Source organism: Rana temporaria, chromosome 1 (assembly GCF_905171775.1).
Source record: "Rana temporaria chromosome 1, aRanTem1.1, whole genome shotgun sequence".
Taxonomy (NCBI): Eukaryota; Metazoa; Chordata; class Amphibia; order Anura; family Ranidae; genus Rana; species Rana temporaria.
In genome coordinates, this window is record NC_053489.1 from 470,584,376 (window position 1) to 470,611,398 (window position 27,023).

General features: G+C 42.8%; 1 protein-coding gene across 4 annotated transcripts in view; it reads left to right on the top strand.

Annotated features, from left to right (window-relative positions):
* Nucleotides 1-27,023, top strand: part of ZGRF1 (zinc finger GRF-type containing 1) — a 181,164-nt gene that overhangs the window by 17,375 nt on the left and 136,766 nt on the right. For all 4 annotated transcript variants that reach the window (XM_040328973.1, XM_040328985.1, XM_040328974.1 and 1 more), the window contains exons 4-6: nucleotides 72-131; nucleotides 2,368-2,544; nucleotides 7,240-8,941. In XM_040328973.1, coding sequence (XP_040184907.1) covers nucleotides 72-131; nucleotides 2,368-2,544; nucleotides 7,240-8,941 — 1,939 coding nt within the window. The remainder of the gene's footprint in view (nucleotides 1-71; nucleotides 132-2,367; nucleotides 2,545-7,239; nucleotides 8,942-27,023) is intronic.

Sequence of the window (27,023 nt, forward strand, 5' to 3'; positions counted from 1 at the left end):
ATAAACAGGAGACTTTTTTTTTTTATTCTGTCTGCTATACTAATTTTTTCTGTTTTGGTCTTTATATGTAGGCTTCTTTATGGAACGATAAGGGTCAGCGCCTGGACAATGTGTTTATAAAAACTGGCAAGGTGGGTTTAAAAACATGTAAGCTCATTTAAAATCTTTATTAAAACAGTTTTACCTTTTTCTTTTTTTGTAAGGGTTAGATCAGCGTTTCTCAACCTTTTTCCAGTAAAAGCACCATTTAAAATTATCAACGATCTTGAGGAACCCTATTCTAAAATGTAAAAAAAAAACTTTTGCATATAGCAGCAGCATACATACACATACAACACCCAATATTAGAGGTGATTTATTCGTTCAAAGCAAATACACTTTTGTACACTGGTACTGACTAGTGTTCCATTTCCTCTTCCTCAGTTTCTCTCCCCCATGCTGCTAACGTTAATTCCAGTGATGACAAAGAGGAGGCGAGGTCAGACATAGATGCTGTTGAGGTGCCCACTGTTCTCCTTAAAAACCAATGTTGTCAGCAGTTGTTAGGACACTGGCGGCTGGCCCTGCACGGTGCCTAGGGTTGTAATGTTATGTTACACAATGAAAACCTGTAGCTTTGTGGAAGCAGGATTAAATCACCCACTGGCTTGTGCACTATTTTTGGGCATTTTTTATGCATTTTGCCAAGGTACCCCTGAAAACAACCCAGAAGGCACCCTGGTTGAAAAAGACTGGGTTAGATGTTTACACATAAACCACAAATATAGAACAATATTCCTTCCTACCTATAAAATGTTCAATCAACTCCCACCCACATTTATTAAATGTTGACTTTTGTTTACATCTGGGGAGTTTCAGAAGTAGAACTACCTTGTTTTTATATGATGGTAGTGGGTGTGTTATTTTAGGTTTCATAACTACATAGGGGAGTGTTTTTTTCCATTCTGTGTTTGCTTTATGAATAAATACAAATTTCAGATAGCTGTCAGTGGTTAATTTTATTAGTTTGGAATGAGCATTCATCTTAGAATTGCGTTAGAAATAGTCTAATATAAGTACTGGACAAAACAGTATCATCAAATTGATAAATATTTCATTGGAAATAGATCATAAACAGTCCCATATGGTGCTTGTGCTCAATAGATGTATCCTATGGAGTAGTGCTCAGACTGGGTGCCCCACATAGATATACACTCACCCCTAGGTGTTGACCACCTATCGCTAGTATGGTCTTGTAAGCATGTGCGGATACCCTGAAATCAAATCCTTAGTATAATGTCTGGGAGATGTGCCTCATAGGGATGGATGGAGATGATAAGAACAGGAAAAAAGCCTCATTGCGCAATGCTGTATAAAATATTTATTTATTCCACAAAAGTAAAAAATGTTCACTTACATTGCTGAGTGCCTGATAGTCCTGGTACCCGGCGTGTATAGCAGGTGATTGAAATAAAGGGTAATCGGCCCTGAAACGAAGTAGCCCCTGTAGCAGCGTCCTGGTGCACGATTCCCGGGTAAGTTGGATTGGGCGCAAGTAACCCGATGACGCGGTAATACCTCAACGTTTCGGCTAATCGCAAAGCCATCATCGGGAAGTGATTTTTTTTTACTTTTTGTGGAATAAATAAATATTTTATACAGCATTGCGCAAAAGCATAGGCTTTTTTCCTGTTCTTATCATCCCCATCCATACCTATGAGGCACATCTCCCAGACGTTATCCTAAGGATTTGATTTCGGGGTATCCCCACATGCTTACAAGACCATACTAGCGATAGGTGGTCAACACATAGGGGTGAGTGTACATCTATGTGGGGCACCCAGTCTGAGCACTACTCCATAGGATACATTTATTGAGCACAAGCACCATATGGGACTGTTTATGATCTATTTCCAATGAAATATTTATCTATTTGTTGATACTGTTTTGTCCAGTACTTAAATTAGACTATTTCTAGCGCAATCTTTTTCTTCCATTGTTTATTGCTTTTTTGCTGACCACTACTTAGCAAGCTTTTTTTGCAGCTTATATTGTCACTATAAGTACTTATATATATCCAAAGGCGCTTTAAGGTTTATACATTCATCTCGGGACCTTGCATGAATGCACTTCAGACTTTTTATTATTGATTTCTAATACTGGATACATGTAGTGATTAAATCTGTAATATTACTGCTGAACACAACTATGTAATTGTATATTTACTCTGTGCTTCGATATACCGTATGTTCACCTTCATCAATGGAATTGCACTTGTGATAAATCATTGGGACTTCACCAAGGGAAATGTATGGTCTAAACTAAATGATTAAACTTTAAGTAGACTTTATCTTCGTACATTTTATTATGAGTTTTCTTCTTTTATAGGTAAATATTGGTGATGATCTGGAAAGTGACCGCTATCTGATCACCATTGAAGCAGAAGGTGCAAGCACTAATACTACTGAGAGCAACACTGAACGTAAAGATGTACCCATGTCTAACAGATATGGTTTAAAGTCTGCTGGTCTGCGTCTTCCTGCTGGTTTAAAGAGGAAATTTACAGTAAGGGAATTTAGAAGTACAATATAATTACTTTCTCTTATTATTATTTTAATCTCTTAGACCATTTCATTACAGTTATCAATTTTCATATAGCACTTTGTGAATCCTCTTCACCATGGAAGTCTGAAGACATTCTGTGGTCATTGACGGAGCACTTCCACCATTGAAGTTACCATGCACATTAACCACTTCCCGACCTCCGCATGTAAATGTACGTCCACAATATGGCACGTACAGGCACATGGGCGTCATTGTACGTCCTTGCCTATTAGCGGGTGGGGGGTCCGATCGGGACCCCCCCCCCCCCGCTACATGCGGAGGTCGGGTCCGCTCGGGGAGCGATCCGGGACCACGGCGCGGCTATTTGTTTATAGCCGCTCCGTCGCGATCGCTCCCCGGAGCTAAAGAACGGGGAGAGCCGTATGTAAACAAGGCTTCCCCGTGCTTCACTATGGCGGCGCATCGATCGTGTCATCCCCTTTATAGGGGAGACACAATCGATGACGTCATTCCTACAGCCACACCCCCCTACACTAGTAAACACACACTAGGTGCACCCTAACTCCTACAGCGCCACCTGTGGTTAACTCCCAAACTGCAACTGTCATTTTCACAATAAAGAATGCAATTTAAATGCATTTTTTGCTGTGAAAATGACAATGGTCCCAAAAATGTGTCAAAATTGTCCGAAGTGTCCGCCATAATGTCGCAGTGACGAAAAAAATTGCTGATCGCCGCCATTAGTAGTAAAAAAAAAAAAATTAATAAAAATGTAATAAAACTATCCCCTATTTGGTTTGCGCAAAATTTATAGCGTTTACAAATCGATAAACGCTTATTGCGATTTTTTTTAACTAAAAATAGGTAGAAGAATACGTATCGGCCCAAACTGAGGAAAAAAAATGTTTTTATATATGTTTTTGGGGGATATTTATTATAACAAAAAGTAAAAAATATTGCATTTTTTTCAAAATTGTCGCTCTATTTTTGTTTATAGCGCAAAAACTAAAAACCGCAGATGTGATCAAATACCACCAAAAGAAAGCTCTATTTGTGGGGAAAAAAGGACGCCAATTTTGTTTGGGAGCCACGTCGCACGACCGCGCAATTGTCTGTTAAAGCGACGCAGTCCCGAACTGTAAAAACACCTTGGGTCTTTAGGCTGCATATTGGTCCGGGGCTTAAGTGGTTAACCAAAACTCTAAAGAGCACTTTAGAGACTAGAAAAATATGATTGTTTGAAATAAGCAAGAGCTCAAATGTTCTACTTTGTGTTTTAACATTGCACCATATACAGTGCCTTGAAAAAGTATTTATACCCCTTGAAGTTTTCCAAATTTTGTCAGGTTACAACCAAAAACATAAATGTATTTTGTTGGGATTTTATGTGCTAGATCGACACAAAGTGGCACATAATTGTCTAGTGGAAGGAAAATGGTAATTGGTTTACAATTTTTTTATTTTATTTTTACAAATAAATATGTGAAAAGTGTGGCGTGCATTTGTATTCAGCCCCCCTGAGGCAAGACTTTGTAAAACCACCTTTCACTGCAATTACAGCTGAAAGTTTTTTTGGGGATGTCTCTACCAGATTTGCAGAGAGAAATTGCCCATTCTTCGTTGCAAAATAGCTCAAGCTCTGTCAGATTGGATGGAGAGCATCTGTGAACAGAAAAATGTCTTGCCACAGATTCTCAATTGGATTTAGGTCTGGACTTTGACTGGGTCATTCTAACACATGAATATGCTTTGATCTAAACCAGGGATATGCAATTAGCGGACCTCCAGCTGTTGCAGAACTACAAGTCCCATGAGGCATAGCAAGACTCTGACAGCCACAAGCATGACACCCAGAGGCAGAGGCATGATGGGAATTGTAGTTTTGCAACATCTGGAGGTCCGCTAATTGCATATCCCTGATCTAAACCATTCTATTGTAGCTCTGGCTGTATGTTTAGGGTTGTTGTCCTGCTGAAAGGTGAACCTCCACCCCAGTCTCAAGTCTTTTGCAGACTCTAACAGGTTTTCTTCTAAGATTGCCCTTTATTTGGCTCCATCCATCTTCCCATCATCTTTGACCAGCTTACCTGTTCCTGCTGAAGAAAAGCATCCCCACAACATGATGCTGCCACTACCACCACATTTGACACCGGGGGTAGTGTGTTCAGGGTGATGTACAGTGTTAGTATTCCGCCACACATAACGTTTTGCTTTTAGGCCCAAAAGTTCAATTTTGGTCTCATCTGACCAGAGCACCTTCTTCCACATGTTTGCTGTGTCACCTATGTGGCTTCCCACAAACTGAAACTGGGACGTCTTATGGCTTTCTTTCAACAATGGCTTTCTTCTTGCCACCCTTCCATAAATGCCAGATTTGTGAAGTACACGACTAATAGTTGTCCTGTGGACAGATTCTCCCACCTGAGCTGTGGATCTCTGCAGCTTCTCCAGAGTTTCCATGGGCCTATTGGCTGCTTCTCTGATTAATGCTCTCCTTGCCCAGCCTGTCAGTTTAGGTGGATGGCCATGTCTTGGTAGGTATGTAGCTGTGCCATACTCTTTCTATTTTCAGATGATGGATTGAACAGTGCTCCATGAGATGTTCTAAGATTGGGATATTTTTTTATAACCTAACGCTGCTTTAAACTTCTCCACAACTTTATCTCTGACCTGTCTGGTGTATTCCCTGGACTTCATGATGCTGTTTGTTCACTAGGGTTCTCTAACAAACCTCTGAGGGCTTCACAGAACAGCTGTATTTATACTGAGGTTAAATTACACACAGGTGGACTATTTACTAATTAGGTGACTTCTGAAGGCAATTGGTTCCACTAGATTTTAGTTAGGGGTTTTAGAGGAAAGGGGGCTGAATACAAATGCACGCCAAATTTTCACATATTTATTTGTAAAACAAAATTTGAAAACCATTTATCATTTTCCTTCCACTTCACAATTATGTGCCACTTTGTGTTGGTCTATTACATAAAACCCACAATACAACACGTTTACGTTTTGGTTGTAACATGACAAAATGTCCCTGCTGAGATTTGAAATGTCTGTGGATGGCTTTATCAAGACCTGATGATGGTTTATTTTTTTTATTTTTTTTCCTTTGGACTAAAGCTGTTCCAACTTATAAAAAGACTGAATTCTATGTAGCCACTTTATATCTACCTATCGAAATAATTAAACTATTTTACAGAGCATTTTCTTATTGAAGGGGTTTGATGGAACATAATAGAGGTCGACCGATATGGGTTTTTCTCTGGCCGATGTCGATATTTAGAAATCGGGGCGGACAATGGCCGATATATGATGCAGATTTTTGAAAGGGGATGCACTGTGGAGAGGGATGGATGGTGCTGGGCGTGGTTGGTGATGCGTTGTGGAGAGGGATAGATGGTGATGGGCGTGGTTGGGGATGCGTTGTGGAGACGGATAGATGGTGCTAGACGTGGTTGGAGATGCGTTGTGGAGACGGATAGATGGTGCTAGACGTGGTTGGTGATGCGTTGTGGAGAGGGATAGATGGTGATGGGCGTGGTTGGAGATGCGTTGTGGAGACGGATAGATGGTGCTAGACGTGGTTGGTGATGCGTTGTGGAGAGGGATAGATGGTGATGGGCGTGGTTGGAGATGCGTTGTGGAGACGGATAGATGGTGCTAGACGTGGTTGGTGATGCGTTGTGGAGAGGGATAGATGGTGATGGGCGTGGTTGGGGATGCATTGTGGAGAGGGATAGATGGTGATGGGCGTGGTTGGGGATGCATTGTGGAGAGGGATAGATGGTGATGGGCGTGGTTGGGGATGCGTTGTGGAGAGAGATGGATGGTGCTGGGTGCGGGTGGGGGGATGTTTTGTGGGTATGAAGATGGTTGAGTTGCATTGTGAAAATGGATAAGGATGAGAGTTACATTGTGAAGACGATCTCCACAATGTAACTCTCATATCCACCCAGAGTCATCCTCATCCATTTTCACAATGCAACGCAGATTAAATAAAGTCTGCAGGGGGTACAGCAGCACACATAACATTTTTGTGACTTACCCTTCATATATGCTGCTTTCTGGTATCTATCTGCATGCACCTGATAGGGCTAGGTGCATGCAGATAGATGCTGATGAGCTGACCAGCCAATCACATAACAACAAAATATAAGCAGTCAGCAGGCTCCGCCTCAGCAGGGAAGGAAGAGGAGCTAGGTAGTGCTGGCCACGATCACCTGCTGGGAGGATTATTAGTCAGGCGGCGGAGGCTCGGGCTTGTGACATGCTAATGATGCTTTCTTCCTCTGACTAGCACTGCCCCGCCCCCCTTCCCCCGACGGGCTTTAGCAAACTTTCTCTTTCTCTTCTCCTCTATAGGGGTTGGCTGCCGCGCAGGCTATAGGCGGCTCTGATGAAGGGTTAATTTCACATGCTCCTGTAGGGGGAGCGGGGCTCTGGTCAGTACTGCTGACAGCCCTGTGGGCCGGGTATAGTTTAGCGGCCGCAAATCGGCCTGATTTCCACGGTAATCGGCCAATGCCGATTTCTTAAAAACGGCCAAATATGGGCCCATATATCGGTCGACCTCTGGTACATAATTAGTTTTTCATTGTTCAGGTAAGACTCCACGGAAGCAACTAATGAATAAAAACAAGGGGGTAATATATGGCTTGTCATGTTTTACATGTAAGATGCATTATTTTTCAGGGATTTCAGTGTCCCCGTGAAGTAACCAAGAAGCCATGTCTAGAGGTGGAGGAGTCAGGGAGGACATCTCAGCTGGTACAAGGATGTACATCGTTGTCTTCAGAGCTCTTTACTACATCCCCTCTCTTTGCTGCTTCATTCACCAAGAAGGCGGACACCGTGGGAGCAGTACAGTGGCAAAACTCATACCATCCAGATGACAGATCCTACACATGTGAAAAGCAGAGCAGTGTGACCTGTGGAAACCCACAAATGAATGGCAATAAGCCCACCAGTCATTTTTCAAGTATTAAAAATCAAGGACCTGAAAGAGAAAATATTGCTGCTATAAATGTACTAGAAGATGAAAACAGAACTAAGCAAAGTTTACGAAGCACAGCACAAATTTTGGCCCTGTTAAAGTCACAGCCAAGTAAAGAAGGAACATTGACTAACTTAGTGGATCAAGCACCAGTGAAACCAGACAAGGAGCTTTTAGGACCTGCATTTGCAGGCAGTCCTCTTCTAAAACGTGAAAATGTTTGTCAGGAACCATCACCAGTAAAACTTCATCCTGTAAAAAGTCGATGGGATGTTTACTTAGATCAGCCCTCAGTCTCCCGCACTGATTATAGTGATGACAATGACACATTTGTGCTGTCAGGAAGTCCAGATGGGTTGCTGTCAGGAAGTCCAGATGAGTTGCCCAATAAAAACCTTGTAAATTGCTTTCAAAACGATAGAATAAAACAGGAGGATCTAAAAGGAGAAAATGGGCGGACTTCAGAAGCTGTAAAAGCACATATGAATGGTCCCAAATTAAATGATTTAGAACATGTAAGCAGGTTATCAAACCAGGAGCTCTACAATGCCAACAAGTACTGTAAAAACGATTTGCATCAGTCGGCTCTACGTCAAGTAGAGTCTCTTTCCCCGGTGCCGTGTTCTTCTCTTAACCCAGCTAAATTAGGACTGGATGATGGGGGCTTAGAGAATGAAAATATAATTACAGAAGTTTCATTTAACCTGATGGACAGTTTTGATTTTGCGGACTTGGATGACGGGGATTCAAATGTGAACCCTCCCCTTTCACAAAACAGTTTAGGTTCAGCAGAAAACATTGATACGCATCAAGAAAACTATATTTTACTAGGGAAAATTCAGGAAAAACATTCAGAGAACAAATCATTATTTAAGCCTGATACTGTCAAATCCGTATTAGCTGACGATGACAAAAAAGAAATGAATTGCACAATCAGCATTCTGCCTATAGCAGAAAGTACCACAGATGACCTTGCTTCTTCTATTGAACTGCCTGAAAGTGATGTTTGTGATCATCACAAAGGAGAAATTAAAAGTGAAGGAGAAAAGCTTTCAGCATTGTTTGAGTCCAGAAGCATGTCTGTGCTTTATAATAAAGAAGACATTTCTTGTCGTCAGTTTGCATTAAAATCAGCTGATGCTTTACAACAGGAAGGATTATCAAGTGATGATGACACTAGTGGCATTTCTTTAACGCAGGATTTTCCTAAGGGGGTCCAGTGTGATGAAGAGGACTCACCTGGCCTTCCACAGTCTGGAAGCAGCATTTCTGTCCTCAAAACTCTAACCAAACCTTGCAGCGCTCTTGAAAGCCTGAATGCCATAAAGCTGAAATCTTTTTCTACCCCAGAGAAACGAGATTGTGAATCAGGAACATGTCTGCAGAGCGGAGCGCAAGAAGGTTAGAACTACATTTATCATTACAAATAAAAATATCTGTTCCATACAAACTTCAGCGATGTGTCCTTAGTTTATAAATTGTCATTATTTGGAATTACAAGTGCTAAAAAAATAGTATAATGTCTAAGACCCCTTTCACACTGATGTGCTTTGCAGGCACTATAACGCTAAAAATAGCACCTGCAAAGCACCCTGAAAGAGCGGCTCCTTTAACACTGGAGCGGTGCGCTGTCAGGACGTTAAAAAATGTCCTGCAAGCAGCATCTTTGGAGCGGTGTGTATACTGCTCCTCCACCGCTTTTGCTCATTGAAATAAATGGGCACCGCGCCGTACCGCCGCCAAAACGCAGTTTTGCGGGTGGTTTAACCGCTTCCCGACCGCCGCATGTAGATATACGTCTGCAGAATGGCATGTACAGGCACATTGGCGTACCTGTACGTCCCTGCCTAGACGGGGGTCCGATCGGGACCCCCTCGCTACACATGGCGGTCGGATTCCCCCGGGGAGCGATCCGGGACGACGGCGTGGCTATTTGTTTATAGCCGCTCCGTCGCGATCGCTCCCCGGAGCTGAAGAACGGGGAGAGCCGTATGTAAACACGGCTTCCCCGTGCTTCACTATGGCGCTGCATCGATCGAGTGATCCCTTATATAGGGAGACTCGATCGATGACGTCAGTCCTACAGCCACACCCCCCCTACAGTTGTAAACACACACTAAGTGAACACTAAATCCTACAGCGCCCCCTGTGGTTAACTCCCAAACTGCAACTGTCATTTTCACAATAAACAATGCAATTTAAATGCATTTTTTGCTGTGAAAATGACAATGGTCCCAAAAATGTGTCAAAATTGTCCGAAGTGTCCGCCATAATGTCTCAGTCACGAAAAAAATCGCTGATCGCCGCCATTAGTAGTAAAAAAAAAAAAATTTATAAAAATGCAATAAAACTATCCCCTATTTTGTAAACGCTATAAATTTTGCGCAAAGCAATCGATAAACGCTTATTGCGATTTTTTTTTAACCAAAAATAGGTAGAAGAATACGTATCGGCCTAAACTGAGAAAAAAAAATATTTTTATATATGTTTTTGGGGGATATTTAATATAGCAAAAAGTAAAAAATATTGCATTTTTTTCAAAATTGTCGCTCTATTTTTGTTTATAGCGCAAAAAATAAAAACCGCAGAGTTGATCAAATACCACCAAAAGAAAGCTCTATTTGTGGGGAAAAAAGGACGCAAATTTTGTTTGGGAGCCACGTCACACGACCGCGCAATTGTCTGTTAAAGCGACGCAGTGCCGAATTGTAAAAACCCCTTGGGTCATGTAGCAGCATATTGGTCCGGTCCTTAAGTGGTTAAACCCTTTTTCGGGCCGCTAGCGGGGGTTAAAAGCGCCCCGCTAGCAGCCGTATACCTCCACAAAAATTATGGTAAAGCGCAGCTAAAAATAGCGCCGCTTTACCGCCAACACCGCCTGTGCCCCAGTGTGAAAAGGGCCTTAAGCATTTTTATTTTGGAAACTAAGAAAAAAAAATTCTACAAAGAGCACTTTGGGTCTTCTGTTTTAGCATACAATGTAGAACCTCGGCCACAAATATTTTTATAAAATGGGATTTTGTTTTTTACCTCTTTTGAAGTGTATTAAATGCCCAGCCATGTTTATTGTACAATTCCTTAATCTGTACCTGTCGGATAATACAGCTATCGTTGTACTACTGGTGCTGCGGCTCTCGTACAGTGGTGAAGGGAATCCTGTTGTTTACTCTTTCTTAAATCTTCTATTGTCCAATAACAGAGCGCCTTTTATTTTGTGAAAATAACACAGCGTGTTCTGTGAATAAACAAGACCTGCTGCAGCTCTCATACGTTCAAGAGATAATGTTATATTTTTACTTCTCGTCTCCCTTTGTCCTTTTACAGAACGTCTTGTATTTTGTTTACAAAATACAGGGCAATCTTTTAATGGATAAGGGGAGTGAAAAACTGGAGGGTAAATGACAGGATCTCTTCACTGCATGAGAGCTGCGGTGCCTGGAGTACAGTTCCTGGCTACATTGCCCAGTGCAGTGCAGTGCAGCTGCATGTATACAGGAGGCATGTATAGGCATGTATTATTATCTGCATCTGCTGCAGATATTGGCACAGTACAGAGACAACTTCCTGGCGAGCTCGCTCACGTGGGTTCAGAGTAGGTCCTAAAATGCCTGCGCTCATCCCTACTCACATGATGTAACTTTCTTCACTCATTAATTTCTATTGCCTACTTAAAAATAAAGCAAAAGTGTTCTTTCTTTTTGGTGACAAATGAAGGGTTTGATTACTGTCCTTTTATCTGTGTGGACCAGTGCACCTTGGTTACTAGTCCTACACACATGCTGGGGGGCTACTCTCTCTAATGGTTGTTTTATGTGATGGAAATGCAAGAGGATGTTTTGGAACACACAAGATAGCTGGGAAAACCCCAAACTCCCAAGCAGACACAGAGTTAGTAGTTAAGACAGAGATAATAACATATAGACATAAGATGCTACCTTTCAGGATCCTCCTATAACTAAAATGTCACTTTAAGGTTGGATTTATGTTTTAGGTTTGAAATACAATCTTTTCTTTGATACAGTAAAGAGCAGTAAAAGTAGGACGTAACATGAGATCTCTCCAAAACCAGAAAAACTCCATCTTAAGCCAGCCATAGATGAATTGAAATTTGCAGGGACAGGACAAATTTCGATCTGTGTATGTATCGTAGAGCTGCAATAATTGAGGCTGGTTGTATGGTTGATCCATCGTTTGACTTTAGTAAAACCAGCCTGTCAGTTTTTTTACCTGATCACAGCTATAGCAGCCTATGGTGATCATTGTATTCTGATAGATGGGAAAACTCTCGCTGTCAGAATACAAAAGAATTTGATGGGAGAATTGAGCAATTTTTCTTTCCTGCAACCTGTGGAACCCTGCTCCAATCTTGCTCCAATCTCCAACACAAAAAATAAATAAATCTGTTTTTACATACACTTTTTATTTTCTAACTGCTCTCAAGTTAAGGAAAGGTGAACCTGGCTGCCATGGAACATTGTAGTTATTTGTACCACTTTACTAAATTAACCCATGTGCTTGTTGTCTTTTCAAAGCATGCATTGGTTGCCAGGAGGAGATTGACTGCGGCACAGCGATATCATTTTTACTGGCTGACATTTGTTAATATGGTACATCACTGTACTGCTTTGGATATTATACAGTGCCTTGAAAATGTATTTATACCCCTTGAAATTTTCCATATTTTGTCATGTTACAACCAAAAGCGTACATGTATTTTATTTGATAGACCTAGAGCTGCACGATTAATCGTTAAAGAATCGAGATCGCAATTCTAACCCCTCATGATCCTAACAATGCATTTTCCAGATTCGGTGCAGAGAGTTCTCTGTTCACTGCTGACAGCTGTCAAAAACAAACAGGCAGCCTGCCAAGTTTATGACAACATGACAGAGATAAAGAGAAACATTGTAACACTTTCTTTCACTTTCACTTTCACGTCCTTTTAGATCAAAGGAATGAACGTTGGTCTGTAAATAAGGGAAGTTTAACCACTTAAAGGGGTTGTAAAGGAAAAATAATTTTCTCCCTAAATAGCTTCCGTTACCTTAGTGCAGTCCTCCTTCACTTACCTCATCCTTCTATTTTGCTTTTAAATGTCCTTCTTTCTTCTGAGAAATCCTCACTTCCTGTTCTTCTGTCTGTAACTACACACAGTAATGCAAGACTTTCTTCCTGGTGTGGAGAAAGCCTCTTAAGGGGGGAGGGGGCGAGCAGGAGTGTCAGGATGCCCACTGACACACAGCTCCTTTCTCTAGCTGCAAAGAGAGTGTCCTGACCACACCAGGGAGAAAGCCTTGCATTACTGTGTGGAGTTACAGACAGAAGAACAGGAAGTGAGGATTTCTCAGAAGAAATAGGGACATTTAAAAGCAAAATGGAAGGATGAGGTAAGTGAAGGAGGACTGCACTAAGGTAAAGGAATCTATTCAGGGAAAACATGTTTTCCCTTTACAACCCCTTTAAAGACGAAGTTAATATCCGTATTTTTTGCTAGAAATTACTTAGAACCCCCAAACAGTGTATATATGTGTATATATATTAGGGCTGCAACTAACGATTATTTTCATAATCAATTAGTTGGCCGATTATTGTTTCGATTAATCGGATAATAGCCTAAAAAAATAAAACATTTTTTACATTTTCTGGGTCAATTTGTTGTTGGGCAGATTACAAAACACAAAGGGGCAGATCCACATACATCTGCGTGGGCGCAGCGTATGTGAGATACGCTACGCCACTGTAACTTACTTTTCTTTGAATCCTGAAAGAATTTGCGCCGTAAGTTACGGCGGCGTAGTGTATATCTCGCGGTGTAAGGGCGCGGAATTCAAATGCGGCGAGTAGGGGGCGTGTTTCATTTAAATGAAGCGCGTCCCCGCCCTGAACGAACTGCGCATGCCCCGTCCGTCAAAACTCCCAGGGTGCATTGCTCCAAATGACGTCGCAAGGACGTCATTGTTTTCGACGTGAACGTAAATGGCGTCCAGCCCCATTCACGGACGACTTACGCAAACAACGCGACTTACGCGGGAACGACGGCCATACTTAACATTGAGTACACCACCAGATAGCAGCTTTAACTATACGCCGGAAAAAGCCGAACGGAAACGACGTAAAATAATGCGGCGGCCGCTTGTACGTTCGTGGATCGTCGGAAATAGCTAATTTGCATACTCGACTCGGATTACGACGGGAACGCCACCTAGTGGACGTCGAAAAATTGCACCTAAGATCCGAAGGTGTACGAAGACGTACGCCTGTCGGATCTAACCCAGATGCCGTCGTATCTTGTTTTGAGGATTCAAAACAAAGATACGACGTGGGAATTTTGAAATTACGCCGGCGTATCAATAGATACGCCGGCGTACTTTCTTTGTGGATCTACCCCAAAATTGCTGCAAAAACACATTACTGTACATGATTTTCTGCAGCTTCTCCATTGAAGTATATTGAACCAAAAAAAAAAAAAATGGCACCGTTTTGTGTTAAAAAGTCCTTGCCCTTTCCAAATACGCAGCAGCTGAAAAAAAATCATGGATGTGAACGTGTCCCATAGGAAAACATGTAAATGAACTGTAGTGTGTTTCCTCAAAAAGCACCAAAAAACACAGAGGTGTGACTCCGGCCTGAGATGTTTAGTGGTTTAGGGGTTAAAAAAACTAAAATAAGTACAAAAAGAGCAAATAATCGCTACTGTAAGGGGTTCATTTTTTTTACTGTGGGACAGTGAAAGTAATACTTACAGTAGCAATGTGCTTTTTTGTACTATAAATGGCTAATTTTAGTTGTTTTAACCCCATTATGTTACTGGCCGATTAATCGATTATGAAAATTGTAATCGATTAATTTCATAATCGATTAGTTGTCAATTAATCGATTAGTTGTTTCAGCCCTAATATATATAATAATTTTTTAGCAGAGACCCTTGAGAATAAAATGGCGGTTGGTGCAATATTTTATGCCACACTGTATTTGCGCATCGGTCTATCGAACACAATTTTTGGGGAAAAAACACTTTAATGAATTAATAAAAAGCTAAACAGTAAACTTAGCCCAATATTTTTGTATAATGTGAAACATGATGTTATGCCGCAAGAATCGTAATCTTTATTCTAAAGCCTCGTTCACATGATCAAATTTTCCGCAGACAAAGCCTCAGACCTTTGTCTAAAGGGCGTTGGCCCAACAACTTGTCTTGCATACAAACAGCACACAATTGTCGGCCAACAAACACGAATGTAGTGACGTACTATGTCGTTTTCAGCTCTTTAGCGCCACCCTTTGGGCACCTTCTGCTAATGTTGTGTTTGGTGAGCATTGCTTCTGAGAATGTGTGTTTGTACTTTGGACTTTTGTCCCACAGACTTGTGTACACACGCTCGGTAAATCCGACAACAGACAACAACATTTTAAAGCCTGCCATCCAACATTTGTCCGTGGAAAATCTGCGAACAATTGTCCAATGGAGCATACAAACGGTAGGATTTTCCGCCAACAGCCTGTCATCAAACAATTCCCGTCTGCAAATCTGATCGTGTATACGAGGCTTTAGAAAAAAAATAGTGATTCTCAATTTGACTAGACTTTTGCAGCTCTAGATAGACCAACACAAAGTGGCACATAATTGTGAAGTGGAAGGAAAATGATAAATGGTCTTCAAAATGTTTTACAAATAAATATCTGAAAAGTGTGGTGTGCATTTGTATGAAGCCCCCTTTACTTTGATATCCCTGCCTTCAGAAGTCACCTAATTAATAAATAGTGTCCACCTGTGTGTAATTTAATCTCAGTATAAATGCAGCTGTTCTGTGAAGCCCTCATTGGTTTGTTAGAGAACCTTAGTGAACAAACCGCATCATGAAGTCCAAGGAACACAGCAGATTGGTCAGGGATAAAGTTGTGGATTTGTTTAAAGCAGGGTTAGGTTATAAAAAATATCCCAAGCTTTGAACATCCCACGGAGCACTGTTCAACCCATCATCCGAAAATGGAAAGCGTATGGCACAACTGCAAACCTACCAAGACATGGCCATCCACCTAAACTGACAGGCCAGGCAAGGAGAGCATTCACCAGAGAAGCAGCCAAGAGGCCCATGGTAACTCTGGAGGAGCTGCAGAGATCTACAGCTCAGGTGGGAGAATCTGTCCACAGGACAACTATTAGTCGTGTCCCTGGCAATTATGTCCTTTATGGAAGAGTGGCAAGAAGAAAGACATTTTTGAAAGAAAGACATAAGAAGTCCCTTTTGCAGTTTGCGAGAAGCCATGTGGGGGACACAGCAAACAAGTGGAAGAAGGTTCTCTGGTCAGATAAGACCAATATTGAACTTTTTGACTAAAAAGCAAAACGCTATGTGTGGTGGAAAACTAACACTGCACATCACCCTGAACACACCATCCTCACTGTGAAACATGGTGGTGGTAGAATCATGTTGTGGGGATGCTTTTCTTCAGCAGGGACAGGGAAGCTTGTCAGAGTTAATGGGAAGATGGATGGAGCCAGATACAGGTCAATCTTAGAAGAAAACTGTTATAGTCTGCAAAATACTTTGAGACTGGAGTGGCTCACCTTCCAGCAGGAAAACAAACCTAAACTTACAGTAAGAACTACAATGGAATAGTTTAGATCAGGGATCCTCAAACTACGGCCCTCCAGTTGTTGCAGAACTACAAATCCCATGAGGCATTGCAAAACTCTGACATTCACAGACATGACTGGGCATGATGGGAATTGTAGTTCCTGAACACCTGGAGGGCCATAGTTTGAAGACCCCTGGTTTAGATCAAAGCATATTCATTTGCAGTAATGGTCCACCCATTAGGGCCGCCGCCCCCCATCCATGAGTCCGTCCCCCATGCAGGATGCTGGATGCATGAATTCCAACGTGGGGAAGGGGGTGTTTTTTTGAAGCACCGATTAGAGCCTGAGGCTCTAATCGGTGCCCTATTTTAAAGAGGCTCTAATAGGCTTTAAAATAGGGTGGGGCTCAGGTGCAGAGCATTGCGCTACGAGCCCACCCAGGTGTGTTACAATAGCGAAATAATTTTTCAATATGTATTGAAACACTGATTCTCCTCCCGGCCAATCGGGATGCGGGTATAAGACCCGTTTCCGGATTGGCCGAAAAGAGGCGAGTCCCGATTGGCCGTCGAGGAGGAGAGAGGAAACGGAAGCCACTGTGGTGACCGCGGAGAGCAGGTGAAGCCCTGGAGAAGCGATACCATTAATGGGGTAAGTACTTCGGACCTGACCAACCGGACTTGGGGGGGGGGGAATAGTGAGAAATGCTTTTGGTGGAAAATCAAGGATATTTGGGGAAATTTCTTTTTTTTGGGCAACAGGGGAAATCTTTTCACAATAACTAAAGTAGGGAACATAGAATAGCTGTGAAGGTTTTCTACTTTATTTGGACAATGATCAAAATATTAATGTATCAGCTTGCTGTCCTTTAAATGAGACCTTATACAATTCATTTACAGTACAGTATAACTAAAGCTTTGGATACCGTGGAGAAACCTGTCAAGTTTTACTGCCTTCTGTGTCTCCATTAGGGAGATTCACCTTCTCTATTTGTCCTATTTATCGTTCTCACTGAAAGCAAAAAGAAATCACCAGAGCAGGTATAGCGGGGAAATCTTGCAGTGAGGACTCTCGCTTTGTAGTGATTTCCTCTCACCTCCTGTTTTAGCTATGGAACAGGAAGTGAAGGGAAATCTCCTCAATGGGAGGGCAAAAATATGACAGAGGTTTTAACCCTCCTATACTTTATCAAAAATTAAAACCAATGTTTTAGCTTTAGTTCTACTTTAAAGCTAGAACTCGCCTTCTAGTTTTATATCAGGCTGATTCTAGCCTGATATAAGTTCTCTGGTTCAATTTGCTGGCCCCCTATCTTGTTATAAGACATAGACAAGCAACGCACTTTTTGAGAATGTCCGATGTCTGCTCCCCCATTGCGCTCTGTGGCCTTTTTGTCACTACAAGACGCAGTAGCGGCTTAGGGGCTAGCAGATGGAACCATAGTGTGCGATTAGAAATCCTAAACAACTGGAAGTCTGATACCATCTGCATCCATAACTGTGCAAGAGAATAACGTTTTTGTTTGTTTGTTTTTTTGTTTTGACAGGATTTTGTCTGTAAAAATACCAACTTTTTTTTTTTTTAAAGGGCCTCTTGCATTGTTTTATACTGTGCAAATACTTACCTTTGAAACAGAGCTCTCCAGTGCTAAGCTGTCACCCCTGCTTCCATCTTTGCTAGGTCTCCCTTCTGGGTTACCGCTTTCCATTCGAATAGCCAAGCTGCAAAAACATAACTCCCATGCATGTGCACAGGAGACCCTATCGTGGCACAGCCCTCTCTGAATTCACGGCACACGGCCCATATGCAGTTACATCATACTTCGTTCTTCTCAAGACCTCCTGCTCTCTCATCACCTCCTCTCATGCTCGTCTCCAGGACTTTTCCTCTCCAAGCCTATGGAACTCCTTACCCCAATCTGTCCGTCTATTTCCTTCTCTGTTAGCTTTAAGAGGATCCCTGAAAACCCTCCTCTTCAGAGAAGCCTATCCTACCCACATCTAACAACTGTACTTTAATTTTGTCCATCTGATCACCCCCCACATCTACTACCCTTTGTTCCACTTGACCCTCCCTTCTAGATTGTAAGCTCTAACGAGCAGGGCCCTTTGATCCCTCCTGTATTGAATTATATTGTAACTGTACTGTCTTCCCTGATGTTGTAAAGCGCTGCGCAAACTGTTGGCGCTATATAAATCCTGTATAATAATAATAATAATCAGCTCAAGCTAATGTGAATATCTCTTAGGCCCCGTACACACGATAGAATCCATCCGCTGAAAAATCCCAGCAAATGGGTTTCAGCGGATAGATCCTATGGTGTGTACACGCCAGCGGATCTGTTTCCGCGGATATTTCTCCCCTGGGATGGATTCCAGCAGATCGAATATTCGCTGACATGCCAAACAAATCCATCTGCTGGAATCCATCCCAACGGATGGATCCGCTGGTCTGTATAGACTCACCGGATCCATCCGTCCGAAGGGATCCCCCGCATGCGTCGTAATGATTCGATGCATGCGTGGAATTCCTTATATGACATCGTCGAGCACGTCGCCGCGCCATAATCGCGGCGACGGCGCGACACGTCATCGCCAGAGGATTTCGGCGCGGATTTCAATGCGATGTTGTGTACACGCCATCGCATAGAAATCCGCGGAAATCCTCGAGAGGATTTATCCGTGGAAACGGTCCGCTGGACCGTATCCGCGGATAAATCCTCTCGTGTGTATGGGGCCTTACACGGCGCACGTTTAGGAGATGTTCACAGTACATACAGGTATGATTTATTAGAAGCTTACCTGTAGGACGGAATTATAAATCGGCATTTCATACCACTTTGCTAACATTTCAGTAAACTGGCTCATAAGTTAGTATTTGTGTAATTGGCTAAATCTTCAACTTTGAATTCATCCAAACACTTAAACAAGCCCCACAAATGGAAGTAAATACCAACATGATTTTCTTCATTGCAAAAATATACTGTATATGTCAATGAAAAGTGAACATGATGCTTACAAAACATTTAAAATCATTTAAAGACTCTCCTGCCAGGCATCCATGTGTGGTTTATACTATATACAGTATCCCTTATTACTTCTCTGATGTAGATATTGCCCGATCATAAATGTTCTAGTAAGAAAGGATAATTGCCTGAAGCGGTATCAGCACGCTGAGCAAACGGTTACAAATAACCATATACCAGGGGTCGACAATGTCCGGGCTCCAGGTCGCAATTGCGACAAGAAATTGTGACCAGGCGAAGCCGCGACCTCAATTACCAGCCGCCGCGATTGCGCGACGGGGGAGGTGGGGGCGCACGGAGGCACAGGATTCTGTGTCTCAGTGCGCCCCACCTCCCCTGCCGCGCGATCGCGTCAGGCCCGCGACGGCCAGTAATTGAGGCCGCGGTTTTGCGGCCTTGTGAAGTCCCAAGCTGTCCCAAGCTCCTCCTTCTGTGAGCTGGCGCCATCTGGTGGTGGCCGTTGGCATTACAAGTTAAACAGCAATTCTAATGTAATTTTTCACTGCCATCTCCTTTCCTCTAATTAGAACCCCCAAACATTATATTTTTTTTATTCTAACACCCTAGAGCAGTGATGGCGAACCCGTGGCACGCGTGCCGCTGCTGGCACTCCGAGCCTTTTCTGTGGGCACGCCATCAAATGAGGAAATCACACAGTGAAGCACAGAATCGTCCACACCGCACCGCAAACTACATCTCCCATAGTTCTGTGGGCTAGCGGTGACGTGCCCGAGTGGGAGTGACAAACAATAGGCGCCCGGGGTGACGAGCGCAATCATAGAATAGTTTTGTCCACACTTCTAATAACTGCTCCGCCCACCACCGCCTCTCAGCCAATCAGTATCGCTGTAACCCGCCCTCCTCCTGCAGCCCGCCACATTTGACAAGAAGATGCAGGCAGAGATGAATGCGTGGCTGAACTGTATTGAGGCGGGCGGGAGTGTGCTCTGCTCGGCTGTTCCCTGCACTTACCATGTTCCAACTTCCAGAGCCTTCTTCTCCTCTGTCAGGACCGGAGCTGCTGTGAGGCAGAGCAGGCTTTCTGTGATGGCCCCCCTTCCCTTCTCCGGTCAGCAGCACGAGCAGGGAGATCAAAGACACAGACATGGCTGTGTGCATTCTTCCTCACCCTTCTGCCAGCAGCGGGGGTGGTGATTTATAAAGCAACAGCAGGACTGAGCAGTTTGCAGAAGGGGACTGAATTGCAGGTAATCATTGACAGTAACCTCTAGCAACTGAATGATGGGCAGTAATGTATGGTAACCGATAGCAACTGAATGATGGGCAGTAATGTATGGTAACCGATAGCAACTGAATGGTGGGCAGTAATGTATAGCAACTGAATGGTGGGCAGTAATGTATAGCAACTGAATGGTGGGCAGTAATGTATAGTAACCGAATGATGGGCAGTAATGTATGGTAACCGATATCAACTGAATGGTGGGCAGTAATGTATAGTAACCAAATCATGGGCAGTAATTTATGGTAACCAATAGCAACTGAATGGTGGGCAGTAATGTATAGCAACCGAATGATGGTCAGTAATGCATGGTAACCGATAGCAACTGAATGGTGGGCAGTAATGTATAGCAACTGAATGGTGGGCAGTAATGTATAGCAACCGAATGATGGTCAGTAATGCATGGTAACCGATAGCAACTGAATGGTGGGCAGTAATGTATAGCAACTGAATGGTGGGCAGTAATGTATAGCAACCGAATGATGGTCAGTAATGCATGGTAACCGATAGCAACTGAATGGTGGGCAGTAATGTATAGCAACTGAATGGTGGGCAGTAATGTATAGCAACTGAATGGTGGGCAGTAATGTATAGCAACTGAATGATGGGCAGTAATGTATGGTAACCGATAGCAACTGAATGGTGGGCAGTAATGTATAGCAACTGAATGGTGGGCAGTAATGTATAGCAACTGAATGGTGGGCAGTAATGTATAGTAACCGAATGATGGGCAGTAATGTATGGTAACCGATATCATCTGAATGGTGGGCAGTAATGTATAGTAACCAAATCATGGGCAGTAATTTATGGTAACCAATAGCAACTGAATGGTGGGCAGTAATGTATAGCAACCGAATGATGGTCAGTAATGCATGGTAACCGATAGCAACTGAATGGTGGGCAGTAATGTATAGCAACTGAATGGTGGGCAGTAATGTATAGCAACTGAATGGTGGGCAGTAATGTATAGCAACTGAATGATGGGCAGTAATGTATGGTAACCGATAGCAACTGAATGGTGGGCAGTAATGTATAGCAACTGAATGGTGGGCAGTAATGTATAGCAACTGAATGGTGGGCAGTAATGTATAGTAACCGAATGATGGGCAGTAATGTATGGTAACCGATATCATCTGAATGGTGGGCAGTAATGTATAGTAACCAAATCATGGGCAGTAATTTATGGTAACCAATAGCAACTGAATGGTGGGCAGTAATGTATAGCAACCGAATGATGGTCAGTAATGCATGGTAACCGATAGCAACTGAATGGTGGGCAGTAATGTATAGCAACTGAATGGTGGGCAGTAATGTATAGCAACTGAATGGTGGGCAGTAATGTATAGCAACCGAATGGTGGGCAGGTATGTATAGCAACCGAATGGTGGGCAGTAATGTATAGTAACAGAATGGTGGGCAGTAATGTATAGCAACCGAATGATGGTCAGTAATGCATGGTAACCGATAGCAACTGAATGGTGGGCAGTAATGTATAGCAACTGAATGGTGGGCAGTAATGTATAGCAACTGAATGGTGGGCAGTAATGTATAGCAACCGAATGGTGGGCAGGTATGTATAGCAACCGAATGGTGGGCAGTAATGTATAGTAACAGAATGGTGGGCAGTAATGTATGGTAACCGATAGCAACTGAATGGTGGGCAGTAATGTATAGTAACCGAAAGCATAATTTACAGTTTTAATTCAGTGTTGGCACTTTGAAAGAAATAAGTTGGTTTTGCGTCGCGGTTTGGGCACTCGGGCTCAAAAAGGTTCGCCATCACTGCCCTAGAGAATAAAATGGCGATCATTGCAATACTTTCTGTCACACCGTATTTGCGCAGCGGTCTTACAAGCGCTCTTTTTTTGGGAAAAAATACACTTTTTTTAAATAAAAAAATAAGACAACAGTAAAGTTATCCCAATTTTTTTTTAAATTGTGAAAGATAATGTTACGCCGAGTAAAGTGATACCCAACATGTTACGCTTCAAAATTGCGTCCGCTCGTGGAATGCTGACAAACTTTTACCCTTTAAAATCTCCAAAGGCGACGTTTAAAAAATTCTACAGGTTGCATGTTTTGAGTTACAGAGGAGGTCTAGAGCTAGAATTATTGCTCTCGCTCGAACGATGGCGGCGATACCTCACATGTGTGGTTTGAATACCGTTTACATATGCTGGCGCTACTCACGTATGTGTTCGATTCTGCGTGCGAGTTCGTCGGGATGGGGCGCGTTTTCTGGCTCCTAACTTTTTTAGCTGGCTCCTAGATTACAAGCAAATTTGTCAAACCCTGCACTGTAGTTTAGAATCTTCCAGAGATTGATTGCAAAGTGTTCTGGAGATGAATGATGTTTACTGTTGACAGTTTTACAAAGGGTTAATCCCAAGCCTTTGCAAGTAATGATAGTCTGGAGAGATCACCAATCATTAAAAAAAAAAAAATCACCTGCAAGGCAATGACATCATTTGCTTGTATGTATCACATAGTATTACAATATGAAATACTTACCTTAGAATGAATGAATGAATGAAAAACTTGTATAGCGCGGCACATGCGAACTGAATCGCCTCTGGGCGCTTGTTGTTTCTGTCTCTTGACATCAAAAGAGCAGAGTTTTGATCTGTCTTCTGAAAGTCAGGTGGTTTTCCTCCAACCGAATGCTGGTTGGTAAAGCGTTCCATAGTCTAGGACCTTGAAAAGCAAACCTTCTTTCTCCTTTGGACTTGTATTTGGTTTTGGGTACCTTGACCAGATTTTGGTCGGTGGATCGCAGAACGCGATTGGAATTGTGGGGTTCTATCTTGTCGCAAAGATATTGCGGAGCCTTCCCATGGATGCACTTATGTGTCAGGCAGAGTGCTTTAAAAGCAATTCTGTCTTTTACTGGCAACCAGTGAAGGGTTCTCAGCGAAGGTGAGATTGATTCCCATGTCTTTTTCCCAGTCACAAGTCTGGCGGCCGTGTTCTGAACGACTTGCAGACGAGAGATTTGGTACTTTGGGAGTCCGAGGTAAAGGGCATTTGCATAGTCCAGTCTGGAGTTCACGATTGTTCCTACCACGACTGCTACGTCTTCTTTGGGGATAAATGGAATACGGCTGCGTAGTAGGCGCAACAGATGGTGCGATCCGCTGACTACTGACCCTATTTGTGCGTCCATTGTCATGAGGGTGTCGAAGATGACTCCGAGACTTTTGACTTTGGAGCTACTGGTGATGATTTGGCCCAGAATGGGCGGCGGTGTCCAGGTTGTTGCCAGTTGACTCTTTCGGCTGGCCTGAAACATAAGAAGTTCTGTTTTGGAGCTATTGAGTTTAAGATAATTCTTAGTCATCCAGTTTTCTATCAAAGAGAGACATTTCTCTAAACTGAGATGATGATCCTTTTTGTTGCAGATGCGAAAATATAGTTGCGTATCGTCTGCATAAGAGTGATAGAGTAGTTCTTGGCTACTGATGATTTCAAAGAGAGGGCGAAGATAGATGTTGAAAAGCACCGGCGACAGGGGGGATCCTTGGGGTACTCCACATGACACCGTGCGCTTTTCCGACGTGAAAGATCCCAGTTTCACTGTTTGTGATCGGTTTTCAAGAAAGGAGGAAAACCATGGTAAATCACCTTCTGCGACTCTGGCTACCTCAGCCAGTCGCATCAGTAACAGTTTGTGGTCTACCGTGTCAAAGGCTGCGCTTAGGTCCAGCAGAACCAGGAGACAGGATTCTCTTTCGTCTGCGGCCTCGAGGGCGTCGTCCCATATTTTAAGTAAGGTCGTTTCTGTCCCGTGTCCGGGACGGAAACCTGATTGAAATGGATCGAGTAGATTGTGGGTATCTAGATGCTGTTGCAGCTGTTGTACCACTATTTTCTCCATTACCTTGGAGAGAACATTTAGGCCTGTTATGGGGCGGCGGTGAGCTGGGTCCTTGGGATCCAGGTTAGGTTTTTTCAAGATGGGCTGGATTGTGCCCTCTTTCAGCAGGGAGGGCACTATGCCTTCCTTAAATGACTGGTTTATAAGCTGCGTGATAGGTGGTGCCAGGATGTCGGCACATTCCTTCAGCAGTTTAGTGGGGATGATATCATTGGGCGCTGTGCTGTTACGCAAAGTACCAATGATATTCTTTGTGGCATCGATGGAGATGGGTTCCAGAGTGAACTTTGTTGATTGTAGAAAGTTTCTGTGGGAATTTTGTGGTTGATTGAGGAGGGGGTTGAGGGGGGTATTGTTTTGCAGAATGCTTTCCCGGATTCCTTCAATTTTATTGATGAAGAAATCCGATAATTCATTACAGAATTCTTGGGTGTTTGAGTTGGGGACTTCAAGACATCCTGGATTCATGGTCTGGGTGACCATCTTGAAGAGTTCGCGGGGGCAGTTTAGGGCGCTGTTAATCGCCATAGAAAAATTATGTTTCTTGGCTTTGAAGATTTCCTTATGATATTGTGTTGTTATTGCCTTGTAGATGATGAGGTTATCCTCTGCAGGACTTCTTTTCCAGGCGGCTTCCGCCCTTCTGCGCTCTTGCTTCAGTAGTGACAGCTGGTTGTTGAACCAGCCAGACTTTTTTTTCCGGATGCGGGCTTTGCGTTTTGGTGCTACTAAATCGGCTGACTGTAACAGGGCTGCATTTATGGCCTCCAGTGTATCTGAGGCTGTTTGATGTGGATGTATTGTTTTGATTTTATGAAGAAATAAAAAACAAGCTGTGCTAATAATGATTAAACTAGACAGTTGAATGTGATCTAGTGAACAAATAAACCTAATGATTAGGTTGACAAATAAAAGGTTAACTAATAAAAAATGATTAAATAAACAAATGTGATTAAAAACGGTGAAACAAGTGAATCCTGTAAAGTGGCAAAAAAAAAAGGCAACCTATTGAATGAAACACAGGCAACCAATTCAACGGATGAGTGGATAAAATAAATCATACCATAATGATACATAAAACAAATATGGCAAAATGATAAAAAGTGTATAAATTAAGTGAAAATATATAAGAAAGTCTCTTCAATAATGCTTCCCAGTGGGGGGTTAAAGGTTGAATATTCGAAGGACACCGTGAATCCACCACCACATAAATTGAAGGCTTACCAGCTATACAAGCTGTCAGAGCTTGTGTCTAATACCCAGCCAGGGCCTTTAAAACCTCCCGATGGCTAGCGAAACGGGCGTTCCTGAAGACTTGATGTATACCCAGCAATTAACAAACGCGACACAAAGATATCCTCGTGAGTGAGTTAAGCCCATAAGAAGAAACAATAAAGGATCGCCAGCGGTAAAACCAGGTGGTGTTTATTGTAAAAAAAAGTGTACAAACAAACTATGCAAAAAGTTCCATTAAAACAAGCTAAGCCGGCCGGCAAATGGTACAAACACCCCCCCATGCAAGCAGAACGTGAGAAAAGCGACGTCAGCACCCTGCTTATTCCAATGCGTTTCGTCACTATAAGGAAGTCGTCCTGGGGTCCAGGACGACGTCCTTATAGTGACGAAACGAGTCGGGAGACTTTCGTCGATATTTTCACTTAAAGCGGTTGTAAAGGAAAAAAAAATTTCCTTTAAAATAACAATCATGTTATACTTACCTCCACTGTGCAGTTCAGTTTGCACAGAGTGGCCCCGATCCACGTCTTCTGGGGTCCCTCGGCGGCTGTCTCTGGTCCTCCCCACAATTACTGACTACAGTCATGCGAGAGCTCGCATGGTGGTGAGTAATTGCGGGCACGCTCCCGTGATACAGCGAGCGGCCATAGCCGCTCACTGTATCACTCGGCGCGCCACTGGATGTGATTGACAGCAGTGCCAGCCAATGGCTGCACTGCTCTCAATCCATCCGCTCTAGCCAATCAGCGGCCAGGCTGAGCGGTGAAGAGGATCTCAGGACCGTACGGGACTTTCGATGGGTCAGGTAAGTAAAACGGGGGGGGGGGGGGGCAACATCAGATGTTTTTTCACCTTAATGTATAGATTGCATTAAGGTGAAACATTTTTTTCATTTACAACTCCTTTAATTTATACACTTGTTATCATTTTGCCATATTTGTTGTTTTATTTATCATTATTGTATGATTTATTTTATCCACTAATCCGTCGTTGAATTGCTTGCCTTTGTTTCATTCAATAGGTTGCCACTTTACAGGATTCACTTGTTTTACTGTTTTTTAATCACATTTGTTTATTTGATCACTTTATAAGTTAACATTTTATTTGTCAACCTAATCATTAGGTTTACTTGCTCATTAGATCACATTCATCCGTCTAGTTTATTCATTATTAGCGCAGCTTGTTTTTTTTTCTAATTTGTTTGGTTTGTATTTCACTTTTGAGTTGCAGCTTTTTTAAGTTGTTACACCAGCACAGTTTTTTTTTTTTCTCTAACATTTTGTGTACCTTAGAATGAAGCATGCGCACAGGAGTCACGGCCATGGCACAGCGCTCTGAAGGAACGGCACAGGCATGCCATTCCTTCAGAGCGCATTCACCGGCAATGTCACTGGCTGCCAAAAGAGCGTATATCCTCTAAACGGTGTACGTTTAGGAGATATTCATTTTACCTACAGGTAATCTTTAATATAAGCTTACCTGTAGGTAAAAATCACAAAGCAGACTTTACTGCCACTCTTAAGTCAT